Source organism: Centroberyx affinis, unplaced genomic scaffold, assembly GCF_046629955.1.
Source record: "Centroberyx affinis isolate AG114_WGS23_722 - 3 ecotype Tasmania unplaced genomic scaffold, CSIRO-AGI_Caff_v1 ptg000193l_1, whole genome shotgun sequence".
Classification (NCBI taxonomy): domain Eukaryota; kingdom Metazoa; phylum Chordata; class Actinopteri; order Beryciformes; family Berycidae; genus Centroberyx; species Centroberyx affinis.
The window spans coordinates 42,579-68,043 of NW_027278886.1; the positions used below are offsets into that span (position 1 = coordinate 42,579).

General features: G+C 39.8%; 3 protein-coding genes across 4 annotated transcripts; 2 read left to right on the top strand and 1 right to left on the bottom strand.

Moving 5' to 3' along the window:
• Nucleotides 1-160: 160 nt before the first annotated feature.
• On the bottom strand, nt 161-1,736 carry LOC139659782 (uncharacterized). The gene is made up of 3 exons (XM_071537927.1): nt 1,700-1,736; nt 1,226-1,588; nt 161-615 (listed from the first exon to the last, which is right to left on the bottom strand). The coding sequence occupies exons 1-3, from the start codon at nt 1,734-1,736 to the stop codon at nt 161-163; spliced, it is 855 nt and encodes a 284-aa protein (XP_071394028.1).
• A 12,115-nt stretch (nt 1,737-13,851) lies between these two features.
• On the top strand, nt 13,852-15,658 carry LOC139659874 (uncharacterized). 2 transcript variants are annotated; one of them, XM_071537936.1, is made up of 6 exons: nt 13,852-13,901; nt 14,088-14,429; nt 14,651-14,692; nt 14,845-14,964; nt 15,135-15,169; nt 15,493-15,658. In XM_071537936.1, the coding sequence occupies exons 1-6, from the start codon at nt 13,859-13,861 to the stop codon at nt 15,613-15,615; spliced, it is 705 nt and encodes a 234-aa protein (XP_071394037.1). In that variant the 5' UTR covers nt 13,852-13,858; the 3' UTR covers nt 15,616-15,658. The 2 variants fall into 2 exon arrangements, with proteins under 2 accessions (XP_071394037.1, XP_071394038.1); XM_071537937.1 differs by lacking the exon at nt 14,651-14,692 and having other exon boundaries at nt 14,854-14,964.
• Nucleotides 15,659-22,199: 6,541 nt separating this feature from the next.
• On the top strand, nt 22,200-23,896 carry LOC139659733 (uncharacterized). The gene is made up of 5 exons (XM_071537924.1): nt 22,200-22,245; nt 22,452-22,793; nt 23,219-23,329; nt 23,495-23,529; nt 23,672-23,896. Exons 1-5 carry the CDS (start codon nt 22,200-22,202, stop codon nt 23,792-23,794), a joined length of 657 nt encoding a protein of 218 aa, XP_071394025.1. The 3' UTR covers nt 23,795-23,896.
• The last annotated feature ends 1,569 nt before the right edge of the window (nt 23,897-25,465 follow it).

A 25,465-nucleotide genomic window follows, 5' to 3' on the forward strand; every position in this document is an offset into this window, starting at 1 on the left:
ATAACATTGTAATTAGCCTACTCTTCTGTGTTATTGCCGTTTATGTTGTATTTCAGCTATAATAAAAAATGTTTAAATGTGCAAGTCTGCACCTACAACTGAACCTGTTGAACTTATTCACCTTAGCCTGGACATTGAATACTACAAACCAGACTCTGCATCACTTTTTACCATTCTTAGTGATGTAGGCCAAGAAACAAATGGTTAGAGAGAGCAAGAGAATCCCACTCCTGGTGATGGACAGACAGACTAAGATTCTCATCTGTGCTGTTAGGTCTTCAACACCATTTTTAATATGCAGCTTGCTTCCGCTGCCAAACAGTATCTCCCCACACGAGGCCACGGCACAGTAGTAGGTCCCAGCATCAGAGGAGCTCAGGTTTGTCTTTTGCAAATGGTAGACACAGCTCTGTGAAGGAGACCCTGGTTTAGAGATCTCCTTACACCGATCCCCATGGATGTGAAGGACTCCTGGGCGAGATCCATGTCTGAACCAGTAGACACTGTGTTCTCCATCACAAGTCCCAGTTTGTACTGTACAGTTCAGAGTCACAGAGGCTCCTGGCTGGACGGACTCAGACACCGGCTGCTGGACAATCTCCTTGAGGTTTGTTCCTAAAACCACAGGAAAGAAATTAGCAGAGAAGCTGTTTAACGTAAATGAAAACAGTGACTGTAATATTCCTTATATAACTCTGCTTGGCCTTTCTAATATTTTATCATATTTTATCTTATTGGGCAAATAAATATATCTTATTTTAGATATTCTTCTATTCTTCTAGTATTCTTTTACCTTGAGTAAGAGCTAATGTGGATCCAAATAAAGAATTAATGAATCTGTATTGAAACGTGACTCTTATGTGCTGAATCAGTTTCATGGCACTGATGCCTATGAAATAAATTCACAATTAATGGTCATCAAACTGAAAATGACATTCTTTAAAATATAAATCCCTGTAGGCTGTCTTTATGGAGACACAAGGTTTTCATCTGACAGCAGCACATCAATGCAATCATCATATGGCTCTGGGGCTTGTGTCGACAACTATCTTAAGTGTTCCATTAACTCTGATGGGTGTGGACACTAGAATACTGTCAATTTGTACACTTTTAGTTAAATTAACACTGGAGAGTTTGCAGCAAGTGACAAGAGACTTCTACGATCATAAGATCATATGGAATGCAAACCTCTCCAAAAGTCTAACATACAATAAGAGTGCAGTACCTTTCACGCTGAGAAAGACCCCCTCTCCAAACTCCACCACGTTGGAGTGTGAACTACCGCAGAAATAGGTAGCTGAATCGGAGCACTGGACGTCAGAGATGTGCAAATGATTGATCCCTTCATCCCTTTGCACAGCGAAGCGAGGTTTCTTTTTCAACGAGTGGAACGTGCCCGTCCGATCGTACTTATACATGGTAGACAGGAGCTGAGGTGTACTTCCAAAGGTCTGCCGGTACCAGGAGAAGTGCATCGCCACGTCGCTTTGATAGAAGCAATGTAAAGTCACATTGTCCCCAGCACTGACTGATATAACCCCGCTGTCCTGTTTCACTGCTGAGGACTGGGCCACCGCTGACACATGAACTAGATCAAAAAGATGTAATGATATAAGAATACACTCATATTCTAGGTTTAGCATTAAAATTAGCATAATGAGCTCAATGTGTCCTGTCTAGTGCTAAAGGTTCAACTTACACGTTCCGTAGAGAATAAGTATCATATACAGGTCCATCATCTCAAAGGTGTTAATCTTCTCAGGAACCGCTATGTTTTGAATGAAAGAAAAAAGCAGCACCTCAAAAATGGGTTTATGTGTGATTGGTTGGTAAGAGGGCCGAGTATTGCTGACACATTTTTAACATCCGTCTCGGCCTTGATAGGAAATAAATAAATAAATATGGGACATATGAAATGTAAGTTATTCCAAGTTTTTTGTACTACAGATTGTCATATAGACAATTACACTATTTTGTAACAAAAATGTAGCTGCAAAGACATTTGTCACTCTTTTGGTTTTTGAGAACAAAAGGCATGTCTAAGTAGCCCTGTGGTGAGTTGAGCTGACCCAGATTTTGAGAGCAGGACTGACATGTCCTACAGGTCTGAGACTCACATCTTGAATGTTTTCAGAATCAGTTGAAGTTAGTTATACTGCAAAACTAATGTAAAAGTTGCATTTTTCTTTTTACTGATTTTTGCAAAAGCGGTTTCATTTTGATTTGCACCATACATTTATAAGCCACAGGATACATAAAAGCTACATATATCATGGACTGAGTGGGTTGAATGTGCCGTTTCAATGGGGGTCTTAAGTCAAGTTACAAGTAGAAGCACGTTCTACATATGAGTGTGTGTGTATGTGTGTGTGTCTGTCTCTCTCCTATGTGTCATGTTTTGCTATGACATTCACCACACAGGTTGGGTGGGGTGAGGGGGATGTAGAGATATCACTTCCTGTGGCATGATTAACAGGAAGAACCACCTCAGTGTTGCATGAGAGCTGCTGAGATAAACATGAGTTGGTCTCACATTTGTAGCATCCAGTCTGAACGTCGACTCTAGCAAACTATTGAGCACTTGGAAACACAACTTAAACTGATCTTTGCTTTTACAGGGGGCGTGTTTGCTTGCTGACGAAAGCTGGCAAAACGACATCATCTGACAGCACCGATCAGCCAATAACAAAATTAAATTGCAATAGCCAGATTTCAACCAGTAGAATGCGTATTTATCACACAATCAAATCTAACAACTTTGCACTAAAATATCAACATTTGGACCTGAATCCATCGATAACACTACTAAATACCCAAATATATTGGTTGTCAGCTGAAAAATGTTTTGTGGTTTAGTTACTCTTAAATCAAAATAAAATAAAACACCCGTTTCAGGCCTGGGTCCAGACGCATAAAACAAAAACTGAATTGGATATGCATATGCAGTAGTTTCTTCAGATTAGGCTTAGGTGGTGTTAACGCATTGTTCCCACCATTAGTTATGAATAAATGTCAACACAGCACTGTTTTACCTGGTTTGGACATAAACAGACAGAAAATCAGGCAACATTCTCTAACAGCGCCAAAGCAGCCGTTGCATCACTATGCACAGCTATACATTGTGAGAGTAATAGTGTATTGATAATAATAATAATAATAATTAACTTTATTTGTATAGCACCTTTCATACAAGAAATACAGCTCAAAGTGCTTTACAACAAAGAAATTACATGCATGAAAATAGACATAGAATGAGCATAACATAAGATGGAAAATAAAACCCACCGAATAATAATAAAAATAAAGTTAAGAAATAGAGTACATAGAATGCATAAAATCAAATAAAATACAACATTTTAAAAGAAGTGCAGCAGTGCATAAGTGCGAAGCAAGTGCAAAAAAAAAAAAAAAAGAAAAAAGGTTAAGGCCTGTATCAAGAAAGTCAGAGCTAGTTAAAGGCTAAAGTGAAGAGATACGTTTTTAGCTTTCTTTTAAAAATATTTAGCGAGCTGGCTTCCCTGATATCTATAGGCAGTGTGTTCCAGAGCTTTGGGGCATAATTGACAAAGGCTGCATCCCCGATTTTCTTTCGGCTGTTGCTGGGAACCTCCAATAAACCAGCAGCTGATGATCGCAGTGTTCTTGAAGGCAAGTAGTGAACAAGGGAGTTAGCAGATAGATAACACAAGTAGGTTTAATCTATGATCCGATGTGCATTATTCTATTTCCCACATCACTGTACAATTTGGGTGACAATGTGTAAACCTATTTACTTTAGGATGTTAAACACACACATCTATAAATGTTATGATAGGCAACTCTATTGAGACCTAACAGGCTACTGTGCTGCACTGAAAAGATTAAGGCTTTAAATAAAATGGCGCCCAATTTTTTTCTCTTTACCACCTTGCTATATCACACTCAGCTCAGCAGACTCATAAAAGTCTGTGTATGCATGGTGTACAGCATCCATGGAGGTACACTCATTCTCACGGCACGTATAAATAATTTGTCTGGAAAGCAGCATATGCATTCTTTTTGTGTGTGGGCATCATTTATACATATGTCCCCTTGTCATTGCTTGAGGGCGCTGTGGCCCAAAAAAAGAAAAGAATCAGTCAACTGGCCGCAACAATTGCCGCATTACTCAAAAGAGTCTAAAGAAAAACTTGGGTACTCACATAGCCGGTGCACACTCTTTCACTCATTCAGTCCTTCCATTGACAGCAGTGATGAAGAGCAGGTAACTGGTTGAAGAGGTAACTGTTTGATGAGCAGGAGAAGTGTCCTTCCTCCCTCGGTGCCAGAGGAACTCACAGGCTTTTTCCTGGTCACCTGGAGTGCTATCTGGTAGACGATCTGTCTACCAAGAGTCCTGAACCCATGCACTACAAGCTACCATAACATTAGCATTGTAGTTAAGCTAATCGACAAGCCTACATGACGGCATTGCGGCTAAGCTAATTGGCTAGCATACTTTACGGCGTTCAATACATTCGGTCGACTGTACAACAAACAGACTAGTGCAAACTTTCTACTCGCAGACAATACCTGTAGTATGAACAAAAATTTACAGTCAACTGATGAACGTTTGTTTACCGTTTAAGCAGAAAAGCTGTAGATTTGCAAATTTTACTTCTCAACTGACAGTCGCCCCCTGTCTCTCTCTCCCCCTCGACTCTCTCGCTCTCATCCCGCCCCCAACCAATCACAATAAAGAAACAGTAAATCTCTTTCTTACTGACCAATAGGAGGTGGTGTAGGACAATGAACAGGTTAGGCTGTACTCTAAAACACTCTGGACTTGTATGCACTCCAATAACAAACTATTTAACTATTGAGAGCTTTATTGAAAATGAACACTAGACACTGGGGAAAGAACTTAGGGCTACACTGAGTAGGAACAAGTTGTAGCAACTAGGGAAATGTAGGGATTAGAAAATATGCGCAGGTGTTGGCCAGCAACACCTGTTCACCTGCTTGCAGCCCCACTAGAGATGGTAAGAACCAGCCTCAGACCTGACCTGGGATTATGGTGCAACACTCTGCAGCCCACAGTAGATGAGGCAGATGAAAGGAAGCTTAAGCCCCTTTCACACTGGACAAAAAAACCACTAACATCCGCTAACATCTGGCTTTTGTCTTCAGTGTGAAAGGGTACAATCGGCATTCATTCCCGGGTCAAATGAGTCTGCAGTAGTCACGGGTATTTATCGGCTCCAGCTCCGATCGGCATTGATGGGAACATGACACCCGGGTGGACACGCTAATTTTCGCCCCTTTTCCGGCGCGATGCTATGACTCGCGTTGAAGTTCCGGACGTTGGCGCGTAACTGTCCAGGAAGGAACATTATTAATTGTTTGGGAACAACGTGCAACGGCAATTTTGTTCTTTGTATCGTGCAAGATGCAACACTGGCAAGACAGCGAGGTGAGAGAGCTTCTCCTGATTCGAGGGGAAGAGGAAATAAGGAGACAGGTTACTGGGACTGTGAGAGACACTGTGATATACAACAACATATCGAAAATGCTGAGTGAAAGAGGCATTGCTCGCAGCCCAAGGCAAGTAATAAACAAATTAAAGGTGCTGAAGAAAAAATATCTTCTTAGGTTCTTCTGTTATTCAAGCACGCCAACGACACCTGATGAGCACACTACCTACAGGCAGTTATAGTATAACTGTATAAAGGCCTTTTCACACTGACAGGATTTGTGTCAAATGTCAGTTTGTGTTGCAATTTAGTATTTGAATAGTACTTGTTAAAATTTTTTCTACTTGCACACTGTTCTACTTTGTGTTGAACTTGATAGTTTACATTTTACATGTTATATACATTTCATATATTTTATTATGTTTAACTTGATATACTTGAATACTATTCCAGTTTTTTGTTGTATATCTTGAGTGCTGGAATACTTGGTCACTCTTCTATTGTTTTGTAATTGTTCTATTTTTGTGCACTTGAATACCGGCTAAGGCCTTTCTTTTATGGGAAAAATACTTGCACACTCTTCTTTGTGTTGAACTTGATAGTTTTTATTTTGCATGTTATACTTGCATGGACACTTGAATACTGGCTGAGGCCGTTGTTGTAAGACCTTTGTTATGAATAAACACAGCATAGCAGTAACAATCATGACTCAAAAAGGTACTCTGATACAGCATCAACACTTTTCACTCTGATTACAATCATGACTCAAAAAGGCACTCTGATACAGCATCAACACTTTTCACTCTGATAACATTGCTGTTAGGTTGTCTGTAATAGTGTTGTGGATGAGTTGGGCAGTGTTAGGTCTCTCTCCCTCATACACCACGGCATGTGGTTGACCCAGACCCTCCGGTTGATCCACCTCAATGTTCCACTCTGGCAAAAAAGTGTCTTTCTGTATTTCACATATATTATGCAAAATGCAACAGGCAGCGACAACATTGGGCATTAGATTAAGTTCAATGTCATTCCTCTTCATTAAGCATCTCCAACGTCCGTTCAGTCGCCCAAAGACATTCTCAACGGCCATCCTGGCTGAGCTTAGGGCGTGGGTGCTTGTTCTTGTGGGCTTGTTCTTGCGAAAGTTGATGCTGGGTGAATCCTTTCATCAACCATTGCTTCAGTGGATAGGCAGCGTCTCCAATGATATGCACAGGGATCTCCACGCCATCCACCATCTTGGATTTATGTAAGGAAAGAACATTACAAATGTTTCCCTTGACATTCAAAAGTGTTCTTTCCATTGATTGTCTTCAAAACGTTCTCTATCTCGGACCCACATACAACGACCGGGGGCCCCACTATCTACAAGAGCTATCATGGAGGCAATGAAGGCTTGTCGCCTCCGTCGATAACTTCTGCGACTCTTTGTCATCTCTGCCACAAATTCCATCCGTCTCCGTTGCAGCTGCGCTCGAAAATTGTTAATTCGGCATTGAGTTTGAAAAAGAGAGTGAAGCAAAAGATATAAAACAGTAACCACTGTGACATTGTCACTGGCCTCCATGCTGCTTGCTACTGTTTGCTAACACTGTTTTCCGGCGCGTTCGTGATGTCAAACATGACGTCGAACGTGACACAGAAAGGCAAAAAAAAGAAAGGCAAACTTGTATACTGGTGAAAGGAGTCAATCGCCTATTTTTAGCGAAAGTGATATCAGCATTCCAGCTTTGAATTGGCTCAGTGTAGTAGAATATAACGTGATGCCGCTTGTCATTACTGCTATGGATATGAATGTCACTCTGATTCCACTGGGACCCTCTGGCCCAATGTGAACCCCCCCCCCCCCCCCCGAGGCCTAAGTACATACAGTACATTAGTGCACAGTAATAAGCAGGGGAAATGTCTGTCTAGCTTACATATGAGGTGTCTCAAGATTTAGGAAAATACACTTTTATTGAACATAATAAAAGCATAATCTTTAAAACAATTATTGACATTTATTGTCAATTATGATTTCTTTCTTCTTTTGATCAGCCAGTCTTTTAAACTCATCTGAAAATTCAAACATGTGATTTGACAAACAAGCTATTAGTTTATGTGTGACCCATATCACCCACTGGGTGACCGTTTACATCCACTGGGTGTTAGCTAGCGGCTAGCTAGCTGTCATTCATTCGTCTAATTATTCATTCTTAACTGTCCTTTTTTCCAGAATTAACTTGCATCACCACACTGTTGTATTATCAAACAGTGTTAATTTACTTAAATGTAATGACATTTTCAATGATAAAATAACTTATTTATTTATGACGTTTCTTTAAAGGAATCCTATCCAAATAATATGTAACGTTTATAACTCTGTGAGGGAATCTGTCAGATGTCTTTGAGATTGACAGCTTTCAGTGGCCCTCGCGCATAGTAAGGCGGTTTTACCATAAGGCATAGGTAAGCAATTGCTTGGGGCCTCGTGAAATTTTTTTTTTATGAATTACACCTGTTCTAAATGAATGCGCATTCATGAGAATTGTGAATTTGCATAATTGACGCCCCAATAATGCCATATAAGGCTAGGGGTCCGGCCCATATGTCGGGAAGCTTCATTCATAAAAATGACACGCAAGACTAAGAAGAAGTCTACCAGCTCTGAGACTGAAGTCCTACTATCAGAAATAAGTCAACCAAAGCATATAATATTTAATATAATTCAATAGTGGAAACAAAGCCATTTATCTTTTTAAAATTTAGATTCACTTGCACTTACCCACATTAACATTATCAACTGGAGTAAAATTGCCTAAATCAGATTCATCTCCCTCTATAATGTATTTTCCCCAATACAATCTAACCTTGCCTTTGTCTGACCTGAGTGTTTATCAAATAACCTGGCAATTATTAGTGTTTTTTGTTTTGTCTTTGTATTGAGCGCACTTATAGGCTACTATGTATGGATATTTATGAGATTGCTGTTTTTCCTGTGACTATAACCACTGTAGTTAATCTCAACATGATTATACATTACAGTGTCATTTATATATTCAAACTCAAATCTCTTCAAAGTGACATACCGTATTTCCTCTAATAGTGGCCGGTAGTCAATTAAAAGCCGGTTCTCCGATAATGGCCGGGCCGTGGTCGACACGAACAAATAAAGGCCGGCCCAAAATACAGGCCGGGGAAAAAAACAAAGGAAACAAGCGTGAATTCGCCATAGCTGCGACCACGTACTGTGCGGGGAAATTTTTGTGGACCAACCAACTGACCGACCGACCGACCGAGCAAGCGAGCTATAGTGCTGCTGGTCGCAGCTAAAAACAACGATGGATACCTGTAAACTCCTGGCGGAAGTCTCTGGAGCATGCCGCCGTTGATTACCGTAATTATCATAATGCATTGCAGTAACAAAAAAACGGCTACCTAACGAACCCAAACAGAAGCAGATCAGAAAACAAGGAGGCTTCGTACTAAAATATGAGCAAATATACTCATCAAACAGAGGGAATTACAAATAAAGGCCTGTCTCTAATATAAGCCTGCTTCCAATAAAGGCCTGGTAGCCTCTGCAGTTGAGGTAAATAAAGGCCCGGGCCAATATTAGAGGAAATACAGTAGATACAATCTATTAGTCAACAACAAAGTTTTTTTTTGCTTTGGAGAATGGTAGGTTGATTGTACGTGACTCGTACGACAGGTCTGGACCACTCGCAGATTTTGTTTGTACCTGAGAGAAAATTCTAAATTGGTGAATGCGGCAAGTTCTCTTAAATCGCTCGTACGAGTGATTTAAGAAGAACCACTCGTACGAATCTGTTCGTACGAGTGGTTCTTGCATGAGGCTCAATGTTTGTAATATCTCACTAGGACATTTTTCATAGCACTTCGGCCCAGTTATCAATTCTCATATGTACAAGAGCCAAAGTATTGTTCTTTAGTATAGTATCCCTTTCTGCTTCCCTCATCTTGTTCTCCACACCTAGCGGTCGCGGTGCTGTGCATCAGAGGACGAGAGTGTGTTTGTGTGTGTGTATGTGTGTGTGTATTGTGTGTGTGACTGAGGGTCATTTGAAGTTCTTCAGTTAGAACAGTTAGAATTCCATTTGGGTCTGTCCTTTAGTTCTGTGGCTTTGCTAACTGAAAAGAGCTGCCTCCAAATAGTTTTTGTTCACTAGCTATGATTGCGTTAAGCAAAATGGAGAAGGGCCTCACACATTGATCTTTGCCTGGGGCCTCCAAATCACTAAAACCGCCCCTGGGCCCGCCTCCAGGAAGAAGAAAACGATCGCTGCATGTGGAATACCTACTATCTTTGAATCAAGATGTATCTTCCAAATGTTGTTTATTTCACAGATATGTGTGTCCTTGCGTATTCCTATCAAATGATTGCGTTTGCTGTAACGTTACTGTGCGATACTCACGTTGCAGGACTGTTTTCCCTTCGGCGAATGGTAATCCTGAACCCGTGATCGGCATTGCTTGCTTCATTGTTGATATCTACCGGGTGCTTGTTGTTATAATTGTTGTGCTGACATTATCAGGTAAGCGCAAAGTTTCTGGTTTATATGCTTTACTCACAGGTGTGTGAATTGACCTGGATATGAAGCGTCCGTAGCACAAAATAATATAACATTAGTTTCTAAAGAGATAAGACGGAGAACTCTCCTCTCCTCTCGAAAAAATAAAATAAAATTCAGCAGCGGCGGTCATATTTTATGACCTAGATGCATATAGGGGAAGCAGTGCATTTATGTGGTCAGTGTGAGCGAACAAATAAACAACATAAAACACCCCGCCTCTTTCCATTGAAACCCCCTCACTGGAGCTCAGTTATATTAAGAGCCATTGCAGTGATACAGTCATATGCACAATGATGAGCTACACCTTGGTAACAGCTTTACTTCTCTGCAACCTGAGTAAGTGCTGGTATTCAGTTATCCATTAATTGCACCGCTAACTTCTCATCAATAGAGTAACCCAGCAGAATTGAAATGTATTAATTATTTATTAATAACTTGATTTAGAGGCATTGTTTAGGTTCATGTTGCATCATCAACCTCGGAGTAAATCATTTGTTCTCTCTGGTGTTTGTTTCAGGCTGGATCCCTGTCTCGGTTTCTGAGTCTCAGACTGTGGAGGTCCAGCCTGGTGAAGAAGTCACGTTGCTGTGCACCAACATTTCCAGTTCTCCCACTTACTCAGAGTGGTTCAGACTGGTCAACAGATCTGGTCAACAAATTGACAAATGTGACATGAGATCCAGTGTCTTCACTCTCTTTCTCAAAATCAAGCAAGTTGGTTTATCTGACTCGGGACTTTATTTCTGTGGGTTTTGCATAGACGGAGACACAGTCACTGTCAATGCAACTTTAAAGGTTCAAGGTAAGATCGCCCTACAGTCTTGTCTGTCCTTTGGCTCCCATTCATGACTGTTATGTCTTTGCCGTTATATCTCAAATCCTCACAGTAGCCTCAAACATTAACATATAGATAAAATGTAACTAATATGTGGCCTATTTCATCATTGTCAAAATAGGATTATGTGTTATACAGACTAAATAAAATTAAGATGAAGTTTTATTGTCATCTTTTTTAAAGGCAATGGCAACTTTGATGACGAAGTGGAGGGTAAGTGTACACTCCCACATTCCCACTCCCTCTCATAAACATTTCTTTCATTGTGTGTGATATTTGTCAATTGTTTGAAGGTAAAACAGATTATATACAGTCAGTTTTGTCCATTTTAGCATTAGCCAGTTCTAAAACCACTAGAGTAGAGTTCAGAGAGTCTAATTTAATAATCCTTCTTGTAGAAAAGCCTGATGAAATAACAAGCCTGGCTTGTGCTTTCCTGGGTGGTGTGACTGTTTTCCTCGTTATGGTCATCGTCGTTCTGGTTCTCAAAATCAGACAACTTGAGATAGGTACATTTTAGGAGCTATCTGTTATATTTTATTGCACATTCTCTTTTAATTTGTGTAAATATAATGGACAAATCCAAAAGTCACTATTGCACCAAAATGCATTGACAACAGCAATGTTTTTGGACAATGATAATTAACTGACTGGACTGATTTTCCCTGTTATTTAGCTGCTGAAGAAGAAATGCAGGCACAAACAAGCAAGGTGAATCCAATTTTAAGATATATTTTTAAATGTTCTATCGTTTAAAAGGTGCTAGAATCTTTTCAAGTCATGGTTATACTACAAAAAAACTATGTGAGATGTGTGTGATTGTGTGTACTCTTATTTACAGAACCTGGACTCAGATGAGCTGAAGTACGCAGCGCTGAGTTTCCATCCAGAACCAAAGAGAAGCAGCAGGCCCACATCAGAGGAAGAGGTGGAACCAAATGTTGTGTATGCTGCCACCAGATAGGACCATGAAGACACTGGAAATGCAACTCAGGGTGGAACTGATGCTTTGTTGTACTATTCTTGTTTTATTGTCACTGGAAGAAAAAATTGTAATAAAGATCCAATGTCCATGCAAAATTTACGTGCAGTTTTGATTCTCAACTTGTCAAAATTCTCACTTTGTCAAATCAGCCTTCCTCTAATTTTGCCTAATTTAGATCTCAATCTGAAAGCAAAACAATATGATTGATGTTTTAAGAAGGAGGGGCCAGTAAGGACATCGATCACTGTCCAAATTCCCTTATAGGGAGAGTTAGATGGGCGTCTGCAACAGGGGAGGAGCAAGTTAGGTAGACATCACTTCTTTGACAGGAAGAGAGAAGAGAGAACTCAAGGAAGAACTGATTAACTTTTCGCACCGATTGACCAAAGGGGGAGTGTGGCAGTGGGTTTGGCTTCTCATAAAAAGGCATATAACTTTTGAAAGGTTGGCCATGAACTGCTGCCTTGTGCAGCACCATCTGAAACTGCAGGTCTAGAACTCCTGCTCGTTTGAAAATGTAGTAAATTTAAAAGTTAAACTTTAATGTACTTACTTTGCCAAATATACAGACTATAAAGAATTAACAAAAGTTAATTTGGTCAACTATCCGATGTGGAAATGGCATATCTTTACAATTGCTGGCGTTGTTGGAGGTATGCACTCTACTGAGTGCCATCTTTATAGCTTTCCGCTGCGGTGACAAACAGCACTGTCTATCTCAGCCAGCAAGGTCTCAACCACAGGAAGACTGGCCTTCAGCTCTCTGAATCGTAACCACACACAACAAAGGCCTCACTGTTTCCACACAAGAATGATACTACTTGATCAAAGACAATTTCTTTGCTTTTAAAATGTGCAGATCATTTTTGTGTTGCATTTGTAGAGTTAGCGTTGTGTTATTAAAAGGCCAAACCAAATACTTCACACAACCTCACTTAACTATCTCTCTGTCTAAACATTGTACATCAGCTTCCGCTTTCAAATTTGCAGCAAAGATCCCTGAGGCAACCTGCTACAAACAGATATGAATGGTTTACCATGTGAAAATGTCATACACATGTATAACTCTACGGAAAATACTTAAAAAAAAATGACTATGAAAATACTCAAGATTTTCATGGAATATGGGTATATTTTTTGAGATGTAATTCCACTACTACAATATTGACAGTTATCAATACAAAGCTTCACAGAGGAACCAGGCAAATTGTTCGGTACTGCCAATCAACGGGTGCTTGAGCTTACTGTTCAGACAAACTAGGCCAGACAGCAGTTTTCAGGCCTTCACAGGGACCTTGTTGCCACCGGTACCCCTCAGTCCCCGAAGCAGTACAGTTCCTCCTGTAGGCATTGGAGGGGAAAGCATTGCATTCAGCCACAGACAGCGTGTGGCTGAGAGCAAATCACACAAGTCAACTGTCTGCATCTGTAGACAAAAGGCATGTTGTTCCATTTTAACTACTACTACTATTATCTTGAGTTCTGTAGCCTGTGTCGAGTTCTTCAGTCATAGCAATACCACACTCAGATTTAAAAATTAAATTTGGTCTAAGGTGCGTACCACATAAACGCAACGTCCTTTGTTTGACTCCGACCCAGGACCTTTGTCGCATGTCATCCCCCTCTCTCTCCCAATCTTTCCTGTCTATCTTTACTTAGAACTTTCAAAAATGCCCAAAAAATAATCTAAAAAAAAAAAAAAATCATCCTGCAACAGGTCTGGACTGTCCAATGAGGTCATTTTCAAAACAGAGATTAGTAAAACTTCCCTGTAGTGTTGAGAATCGAGTTGACTTTTTTTTGGTCACATGTTGGAACATGAGCAAGAATTATCTAATAATATGGGCTGAAGAATGACTTTGTCTTGTACTATAAACTTTATAACTCACCCAATTATCCAAATGTTTTTATGTGGCCAGTGTGAGAGAACAAATAAACAGCATAAAATGCCCCGCCTCTTTCCATTGAAACCCCCTCACTGGAGTTCAGTTACATTAATCAGTGCCATTGCAGTGATATGGTCATATGTACAATGAGCTATACCTTGATAACAGCTTTATTTCTCTGCAACCTGAGTAAGTACTGATATTCAATTATTCACTAACTGCACCACTAACTTTTCATTAATACAGTAACGCACAAGGTTTGAAAATTATTAATTACCTATTAACAACTTAATTTAAATGCATTCTTTAGGTTTGTGTTGCATTATCAACCTAGGATTCAATCATTTGTTCTCTCTGGTGTGTTTTTTTTTTCAGGCTGGATCCCTGTCTCGGTTTCTGAGTCTCAGACTGTGGAGGTCCAGCCTGGTGAAAACGTTACATTGATGTGCGCCAACATTTCCAGTTATTCCACTCACTCAGTCTGGTTCAGATTAGTCAACAGATCCAAACCCTGCTGCATCTCCTCTATGTACGGCTCTAATGACGCTTCGTACTGTGATGGTTTTCAAAATGGCAAATTTGAAATGAGATCCAGTGTCTCCACTCTCTTTCTCAAAATCAAGCAAGTGGATTTATCTGACTCTGGACTTTATTTCTGTGGGTTTTACATAAACGGACACACAGTCATTGTCAATGCAACTTATTTAAAGGTTCAAGGTAAGATCATCATAAATTTTCATCTGTCTTTTGGTTCCCATTCATGACTGTTATGTCTTTCTCATGATACTTATATCTCAAATCCTCACAGTAGCCTCAAAACAACATCCATAAAAAGTGACATATATGTGGATATTCAATTAGTGTCAAAGTAGGATTATGTGCTATACAGTCAAAGTAAAATCAAGATGAATTTATATTATATATATATATATTTAAAGGCAATGGTGACTTTGATGACGAAGTGGATGACAAGTGTAAAAGTAAGATTCTCCCTCCCTCTTATAAAGATTTCTTTCATTGCACAGATTGATATTTGTCAGTTGTTAGAAGTAGTTCGTTTTGTCCATTTTAGCATTAGCCAGGTCTAAAACCACTAAAGGAGAGTTCAGAGAGCTAATTTAATAATCCTTAGTTCTTGTAGAAAAGCCTGATGGAATAACAAGCCTGGCTTCTGTGATCCTGGGTGGTGTGACTGTTTTCCTCGTTATGGTCATCGTCGGTCTGGTTCTCAAAATCAGCCAACTTCAGACAGGTACTTTCTGAGAGATATGTGTTATATTTTATTGCTCACTCTCTTTAAGTTGTGTCAATATGATGGACTAATCCAAAACTTCCTGCTGCACCAAAATGCATTGACAACAGTGATGTTTTTGGACAATAACAATCAATTAACTGACTAGACTGATTCTCTCTGTTATTTAGCTGCTAAAGAAGAACTGCAGCCGCAAAGAAGCGAGGTGAATCCAGTTTTAAGATTTACTTTTATATGTTCTATAGTTTAACACTAGAAAGAGAAAAATGCTATCCGCACACTTCCCGCAGATGCAAAGCTTAGTTTTGGGTCAATAGACCTTACTTTGATGAAGCATTTTCTTCTTTCTAGTGCCTTAGCTTCCAGCACCTTCATTTTTGGGTGTGCGGTTGATTCTGTATTAAATGTTCTATGGTTTAAAAGGTGCTGGAATCATTATAAGTCATGATTATGCTACTAAAGATGTTTGTCTCTCTGACAAACTCAGCTATGTGAGATGTGTGTGATTGTGTGTACTCTTATTTACAGAATCTGGACTCAGATGAGCTGAAGTACGCAGCGCTGAGTTTCCATCCAAAACCAAAGAGAAGCAGGAGGCCCGCATCAGAGAAAGAGGTGGAAACTAATGTTGTGTATGCTGCCACCAGATAGGACCATGAAGACACTGGAAATGCAACTCAGGGTTTAACTGATGCTTTGCTGTACTATTCTTGTTTTATTGTCACTGGGGAAAAATTTGTAATAAAGATCCAACATGCATGCAAGATCTACATCTTCTTGTTAGTGCTGAGGTTTGATCCTCACCTGTTTCTTCATCTTTCTTTCTCTCACTTTGCCAAAACAACATCTTCCTCTTATTTTGCCTACCTTAGACCTCAATCTGAAAGCAGAAGAATATGATTGATGTGTGACAGAGGAGGGGCCAGTATCACTGTCCAAATTCCCTTATAGAGAGAGTTAGATGGGCGTCTGCAGCAGGGGAGGAGCAAGTTAGGTAGACATCACTTCTTTGACAGGAAGAGACAGCACAGTGTGGCAAGAGAACAACTGAGGTGAAAACAATGAGGCCTGTCATGTCAAAGCTTTGTAGCGGGTCAAAGGAAGCAGTGAATACTGACATACTTGCTTCTGTCATGTAAACAAAATATGGTCAGCCTCTACACTTGTGTTGAAGTTCTGACATCAGTGTGTAAATAGTATTCTAGAGCGTTTGTACCTGTTATTGAATATTTTCACTTCTGATATAGCCTTATGAGCCTTTGGTCTATACTGGTAAGTCAAATGTGTGAATGAAAAATACAAAGATACAGCAGCATTTCAGTTTTCTATCCTGGGTGTGTTTGGATGCACATGTGGACATGCAACAAGTCTTTATGGCCCCCTGCCATTTTCCACTGCAGTGACAAACAGCACTGACTATCTGAGCCAGCAAGGTCTAAACCACAGGAAGACTGGCCTTCAGCTCTCTGCATCGTAACCACACACAACAAAGGCCTCGCTGTTTACACAGAACAACAATGATACTACTTGATCAAATGCAATTCATTTCTTTGCTTATAAGATGTGCAGAGCATTTTTGTGTTGTAATTGTAGAGATGCAATCAGTTAGCATCATGGCAACTATGTCTCCATCTCTTTTCAAACCATGTTGTTCCCTTCATCACAGACCAAACTAAACACTTCACACCTCACTTCACTCTCTTGTCTGAACATGGTGCATCAGCTTCCGTTTTCATATTTGCAGCAAACATCCCTGATGCAACCCAATATATCTATAGCCAGATATAAAAGGTTGTTACCTTGTGAAAATGGTATGACATGTATGTATGTACACAAGTTAACAGAAAATGACTTTGAAAAAAAAAAGACAATGAAAATACTCAAGATTTTCATGGGATATAGTTATATTTTCTGTTTGAGATGTAATGCCACTATTATGATACTAACATGAATACAAAGCCTCACAGTGGAACCAGGCAAATTGTTCGGCATCACCGCTCAGCAGGCATTCAAACCATACCCTTCAGACAAACCAGGCCAGAGAGGTGGCCTACAGCCACATCCTGTGATGACCTTGTACAAACATTTAACATTAGCTTAACGAACATTAAGGACATCATCACCCAGAAGTAGTAAAACAACAAGTATAGAGGCCCACGATGCGTGTGTTGAATTCCACTAGCTACCACACTGATCATCGGAAAACGGACAGAATTATTGACGGATAGATTTCTGTCCATTGGGCTGTTTTGTCAACATGGTGGGAGAGGCAGAAATACAGTAGCCTAGCTTCACTCATAACGGTGCAAACAGGTGCAACCACAGGTACTGCTCTATATTTATTTTTTCAGAACCGGAACGCGCGTTAAGTCAACAAATTCACTAACAGAACGATGTATCTGTGAGTTCCAACCCAATGACGCCCTTGATATAGCCTGGATTTGTTTTCTCTGTCAAGAGACTGGAGGCCATCTCTTAGTCAAAGATGCCCTCTAGAGGCCATCTCACGAAGAGACATCTCACTAAGCGTTACCCGACTGACTGACTGCCTGACTGCCTGACTGATCTGAATTTGCTGTGTGATGCCCTCTGCCACGCTGTGGGAAAAAGCCCCATGGATAACTGTTGAGGAGGCTAAGAAAGGAGTGTCAGAGGGCTGAGTGCAAATGGCGTGGAGTGCAAATGGCAAATGTGTTCTGACATCAGTGTGTAAATAGTATTCTATAGCGTTTGTATCTGTTACTGAATATTTTCACTTCTGATATAGCCTTGTGTGCCTTTGGTCTATACTGGTCAAATGTGTGAATGAAAAATACAAAGATACAGCAGCATTTCAGTTTTCTATCCTTGGTCCTGCTTCTGTGTGTCTTGTGCTTTTCCTGATGTTTGTCTTATATCATTCTGTTCTACGATTGATTGTTAGAAGTTAGATCTAGTTAGGCTCATTCTCTGTCAAGTCCTTTGAAACATGCACGTGATAAAGGTTTATATAAAGAAACAAACTTGAACTTGGACATGCAACAAGTCTATATCGCCCCCTCATTTTCCACTGTAGTGACAAACAGCACCGTCTATCTCAGCCAGCAAGGTGTCAACCGCAGGATGACTGGTAAAAATGTGCAGATCATGTTTTAGTTGTATTTGTAGAGATGCAATCAGTTAACATCATGTCAACTATGTATCCATCTCTTTTCAAACAACGTTGTTCCATTCATCCCAGACCAAACCAAACACTTCACATAGTCTCACTTCACTCTCTTGTCTAAACATTATGCATCAACTTCTGCTTTCAGATTTGCAGCAAACATCCCTGACGCACCCCAACACTTCTACAACCAGATACGAAAGGCTTACCTTGTGAAAAAGAGATGTCATACACTGTTGGACCTGAGTGCAAAGGCCTCACTGTTTCCACAGAACAACAATGATACTACTTGATCAAAGACAATTTCTTTATTTATAAGATGTGCAGGTAATGTTTGTGTTGTATTTGTAGAGATTCATACGATGGAAACGTTGTTCCCTTTACCACAGGCCAAACCAAACACTTCACTCTCTTGTCTAAACATGGTGCATCAGCTGCCGCTTTCAAATTTGCAGCAAAGATGCCTGATGCAACCCAACACTTCTATAGGCAGATATGAAAGATTTACATTGTGAAAATGAGATGTCATGACTTCATGACACCAACTGCCACCTCACTCTATCGGCCAGCACCCTGCTGAGAGGCAGGACCACTGCTATCACACTCAGACTCACTTGTCCTTCAAGCAGCCTAGGGCCCCAAAGACTAACCGCCGCCCCCTGAAGCCTATAAAGGTCGTGATGCCAGGAACTGAAGGTCTAGGTCGGCCATTGGTCACTTTTCCCAGCAGCAGCTCAGTTACTGGTCAGCTCACACCTCGGACCCTGTGTTACAAGCGGCAGTTCTGATGCAAGCCCCTAGTCTTCAGCTGGTAGTCAGGTAACGCTTCGTGAGATGGCCTCTAGAGGGCGTCTTTGACTAAAAGATGGCATCTCGCCTATGGGCTATATGCCACATAGGCTAGGATTCCCATACACTGATGCCATATTGGATCTCACACATTGACTTACACTCTCTGCTGTCAATTTACAGACATCCACATCTTCTGCTGTCCTGCAAACCTTAATGGTAGGTAATGTTATTACCTGTGGTATTTCAGACATCTCACCTCTCCCAGAAGCTCCAGGAATATCACATATATGACCACTAGCTCCCTGACACCCGCTAGTGATGACAAATCTCCCGCAAATGCCCAAACCAATCCACAGATGACAAAAAAAAATGATGGTGTGTCCCTCTCTGTCAGATTTCCATCCATTTTGAAGGACAGAAAGTTCAACCCAGTTGAACTTTTTCTGGACGGATGATTTCGTCACCGTTATCAAATCAGAGGCATTCCTACATTTATTTTGGAAAAAATAGTGGCGATCACAGACACAATGGTACAACCAAAACAAAGATAACATGGAGAAAGCTTGTTATAACATTGGGATGACTGGAGGTTTTCCAGGTCTGTTTCTTATTTAATTTATACTGTATGGTCTGTTTCTTGTATTTCTGCCTCTCCCACCATGTTGACATTCCAAAACAGCCCAATGGACAGAAATCTATCCATCAATAATTCTGTCCGTTTTCCGACGGATAAGTGTAAAATAACTACAGGTAATAACAATAATAATAATGACAAAGTAAAACAATTAGGGCAAAACAATACAAGTGTAACAACTGTAACAAAATAAATAAAAAAAGACGACGACTTCGGCAATACAGTTTCTCCTGTAAGCATTGGGAACTCAACGCATTCAGCCACAGACATCGTGTGGTGACACAATCAGACAATGATCCTGTCAGAAAGTTAAAATCAGTGCTCAAAGTGGGACGGTTTTTGACTCTGCTAATTGAAATTGTTGTCCCCTTGTTTTGAACATCAGCAATATCTCCTAGTATCTTTAATTCACTGTAGAAATTCAAAATGTAATACTTAATGATTTTCTGATAGCAAGCAAGCAAGCAAATTTATTTATATAGCACATTTCGTACACAGGGACAATTCAGTGTGCTTTACATAGATAAAAGCAAAAGGAACATCCATATATAATTAAAAGAAAGTACAAAGTACATAAAATAGTAGTTAAAAAGAGAGTAATATAATTACAAAATAAGTAATAAAAAGAAAATACAAAGTACATATTATCCCAACAAAGTACATAAAATAGTAGTTAAAAAGAGAGTAATAATTAAAAGATAAGTAATAAAAAGAAAATACAAAGTTTTCATGTGTAGGCACATGAAAACAGAAATGTTTTTAACCTGGATTTAAAAATTGCTACATTTGGGGCACATCTAAGATCTTCTGGCAGTTTGTTCCAGTTACATGCAGCATAACAGCTAAATGCTGCTTCACCATGTTTAGTTTGGGCTCTGGGCTGTACTAGCTGACCTGAGTCCATGGATCGAAGAACCCTACTCAGTTTATATTCCTTAAGCATATCAGAGATGTATTCTGGGCCCAGACCATTCAGTGATTTGTAGACTAGTAGCAGCACTTTAAAATCTATTCTGTAACAAACTGGTAGCCAGTGTAAAGATTTTAGAACTAGAGTAATGTGCTCTGTTCTCCTGGTCCTGGATAAAACTCTAGCAGCAGCATTCTGAATGAGCTGCAGCTGTTTAATGGTCTTTTTAGGGAGACCAGTTAAGAGACCATCACAATAGTCCACCCTACTGGAAATAAAAGCATGGATGAGCTTCTCTTGGTCTTTTTGGGACACCAAACCCTTGATGCTGGCTATATTTTTAAGATGATAGACGGCTGTTTTAGTGATTGCTTTGATATAGCCGGTAAAAGTGAGATCTGAGTCTATTAGAACACCAAGATTTCGGACTTGCTCTTTGGTTTTTAGAGCCGAGAGTTGAGCTATTTACTAATATTAATTCTCTTCTCTTTGTTACCAAACACAATAATTTCTGTTTTGGCCTTATTTAATTGAAGGAAATTTTAGCTCATCCAATTATTTATCTCGTCTAAACAATGACTCAGAGAGTCTATTGGGCTGAAGTCATCTGGTGAAAGAGCCAGATATATCTGAGTATCATCAGCGTAATTATGGTAATCAATGTTGTTGTTCTGTAAAATCTGACCCAAAGGCAGCATGTAAAGATTAAACAAAAGAGGTCCGACAACTGATCCCTGGGGGATTCCACATGTCATAGCCACTCTGTCAGATTCATAACTGCCAATGGTGACAAAGTAACTCCGGCCTTCTAAATAGGACCTGAACCAATTAAGGACTGCTACGGAAAGTCCAACCCAATTTTCCAACCTGTCCAACAATATTCTGTGATCTACAGTATCAAATGCCGCACTGAGATCTAATAAAACTAGAACTGATATTTTACCTGAATCGGTATTCAGCCGTATGTCATTTAACACTTTTATGAGAGCTGTTTCAGTACTGCGGTGAGGTCGGAAGCCTGAGTGGAATTTGTCAAAAAGACCATTTGAGTTTAAAAAATTGCTGCGTTGATTAAAAACTACTTTCTCAATGATCTTAGCAATACGGAAGATTTGAGACAGGTCTATAGTTGTTATAGTTGATACCGGCCGATACCCATGCCAACATGTGAATAAGGGGAGTACCGGCACTTATTTTTTTTCACTTCAAGCACTGGTTAAAACCTGATGAAAAGAATCACACAAGTCAACTGTCTGCAACTGCAAATATACAAGTCATGTTGTTCCATCTTAACCACCTACATGTTGACAGTTATCTTTCTATCTTGAGTTCTGTAGCTTGTAAGACCAGACTCAGATTTAAAGTTATATTTCCTAGCAGCTCTGAACTGTCCTGTGAGTTCATTTTTAAAGCAGAGATCAACAAAAGTTTAGATTGTCTTCCCTGTTGTGCTGAGAATTGATTTGACTTTTTTAAACAGGCTTTGATGTATTTTATGTCAATTTCTGAACATATGTTTAAACATGAGCAAGAATTATCAAATAACATGGGCTGAAGAATAACTTTACCTCGTACTGTAAACTCTATAATTCACTCTTTGGGGCTACGATAAACCCAATTACCCAAAAGCATTCATGTGGCCAGTATAAGCAAACAAATAAACAGCATAAAACACCCCGCCTCTTTCCATTGAAACCCCCTCACTGGAGCTCAGTTATATTAAGAGCCATTGCAGTGATACAGTCATATGCACAATGATGAGCTACACCTTGGTAACAGCTTTACTTCTCTGCAACCTGAGTAAGTACTGATATTCAATTATCCTCACCACTATAACTGCATTGCTAACTTATCATCAATAAAGTAGCCCAACAGAATTGAAACTTATTAATTACCAATTAATAACTTAATTTAGAGAAATTGTTTAGGTTCCTGTTGCGTTATCAACCTAGGAATAAATCATTCAATAAATCAATCATCATTGTTCTCTCCGGTGTTTGTTTCAGGCTGGATCCCTGTCTCGGTTTCTGACTCTCAGACTGTGGAGGTCCAGCCTGGTGAAGAAGTCACGTTGATGGGCACCAACATTTCCAGTTCTCCCACTTGGTCAGAGTGGTTCAAACTGGTCAGCAGATCCAAACCCTGCTGCATCTCCACTATGTACAGCTCAAATGACGCTTCGTACTGTGATGGTTTCCAAAATGACAAATTTGAAATGAGATCCAATGTCTCTAGTGTCTTTCTCAAAATCAAACAAGTGGATTTATCTGATTCTGGACTTTATTTCTGTGGGGTTTATCTAAGCGGACACACAGTCATTGTCAATGCAACTTATTTAAAGGTTCAAGGTAAGATCATCATTAAGTCTTGTCTGTCTTTTGGTTCCCATTCATGACTGTTATGCCTTTCTCATGATGCTTACTGTATATCTCAAATCCTCACATTAGCCTCAAACATCAATATATAGATAAAAGGTAACTGATATGTGGCCTATTTCATCATTGTCAATATAGAATTATATGTTATACAGTCTAAATAAAATCAAGTTTTATTGTTTTTTTTTGTTGTATCTTTTTTGAAGGCTACGGTGAATTTGTTGACGAAGTGGATGACAAGTCTAAAAGTAAGATTCTCCCTCTCATAAAGATTTCTTTCATTCTGCAGGTTGCTATTTGTCAATTGTTTGAAGATAAAACAGATTATATCAGTATATAGGTCTAAAACCACTAGAATAGAGTTCAGAGTCTAATTTAATAATCCTTAGTTCTTATAGAAAAGCCTGATAGAATAACAAGCCTGGCTTCTGTGATCCTGGGTGGTGTGACTGTTTTCCTCGTTATGGTCATCGTTGGTCTGGTTCTCAAAATCAGGCAACTTAAGACAGGTACTTTCTGTGAGCTATATGTTATATTTTATTGCACATTCTCTTTTAATTTGTGTAAATATAATGGACAAATCCAAGTCACTATTGCACCAAAATGCATTAACAACAGCAATGTTTTTGGACAATGATAATTAACTGACTGGACTGATTTTCCCTGTTATTTAGCTGCTGAAGAAGAAATGCAGGCACAAACAAGCGAGGTGAATCCAATTTTAAGATTTATTTTTAAATGTTCTACGGTTTTAAAGGTGCTGGAATCATTTCAAGTCATGATTATGCTACTAACGATGTTTGTTACTCTGACAAATTCAGCTGTGTGATTGTGTGTACTCTTATTTACAGAACCTGGACTCAGATGACCTGAAGTACACAGCGCTGAGTTTCCATCCAAAACCAAAGAGAAGCAGGAGGCCCGCATCAGAGAAAGAGGTGGAAACTAATGTTGTGTATGCTGCCACCAGATAGGACCATGAAGACACTGGAAATGCAGCTCAGGGTGGAACTGATGCTTTGTTGTACTATTCTTGTTTTATTGTCACTGTAAGAAAAAATTGTAATAAAGATCCAATGTCCATGCAAAATTTACATGTAGTTTTGATTCTCACCATTTTGCCTAACTTAGATCACAGTCTGAAAGCAGATAATAATATGATTCATGTCTGAAGTAGGAGGGGCCAGTAACAACACTGATCACTGTCCAAATTCCCTTATAGAGAGAGTTAGATGGGCGTCTGCAGCAGGGGAGGAGCAAGTTAGGTAGACATCACTTCTTTGACAGGAAGAGACAGCACAGTGTGGCAAGAGAACAACTGAGGTGAAAACCATGAGGCCTGTCATGTCAAAGCTTTGTAACGGGTCAAAGGAAGCAGTGAATACTGACATACTTGCTTCTGTCATGTAATGAAAACATGATTGGCCTCTACACTTGTGTTGAAGTTCTGACATCAGTGTGTGAAAGGTATTCTATAGCATTTGTATATGTTTTGAATATTTTCACTTCTGAAATAGCCTATAAGTCTTTGGTCTACACTGTTAAGTCAAATGTGTGAATGAAAAATACAAAGATACAGCAGCATTTCAGTTTTGTAATCTGGGTGTGTTTGCATGCACATGTGGACATGCAACAAGTCTTTATGCCCCCCTCTCATTTTCTCATCTTTATGGCCCTCTGTCTTTACCTCCGCCAACGGAGTTGGATAGCAGTTATGTTTTCGTCCCATTACGTCCGTTTGTTTGTCTGTTAGCAGGATAACTCCAAAAGTTATGAACGGATTTGCATGAAACTTTGTGAAAAGTTTGGTCATGGGGCAAGTAAGAACCTAACTTTTCACACCAATTGGCCAAAGGGGAGGTGTTGCACTGGGCATGCCATCTCATAAAATGGCATGTAACTTCCGAACAGATTAATGCAACACCATGAAACTTTATGGAAAAGCTGGTCATGGGGCAAGGAAGAACTGATTAACTTTTCGCACCGGTTGGCCACAGGGGGAGTGTGGCAGTGGGTGTGGCTTCTCATAAAAAGGCATTTAACTTCCGAAAGGATTCACTCAACACCGTGACACTTTGTGGAAAGGTTGGCCAAGAACTGCTGCCTTGCGCATGCACCATCTGAAACTGCATGTCTAGAACTGCTGCTCTTTTGAAAATGTAGTCAGTTTATAAGTTGCTCATGGGGCTATGTTTTCGCCCCGTTCCATCTTTTTGTCTGTTAGTCTTACTACAAAGAGTTAATTTCTTCGTTTGCCTTCTAAGTCTGACATCTTCAGTTTAACTGTTTGTATGTCACTCAATATAAGCTGCTTATATTGAGTGAAATATTCAAATACAATGTTTTTATGGCTGCACCATTACATCAAATGGAAAAAATCTACATGTTTGTGCATCATTTTATACACGTTTCCCTGTAATTCAGCGGGACATATTTGGTATCTTTGGGATCTTGGCTAGAATTTAAAATAAAGTTCTGTGGGTTTGAACAAAGCTTGGGTGCACAATATGCGTTTGTAATGATGGACCAGCCGGTGGAATCGTGGGGTTTTAACAGCTAAGAAAAACACACACAGATGCTGTACAGACCCACGGCGCATGTGTTCAGTTCAATTAAATGCACTGAAGCATTGCGACACGGTTATC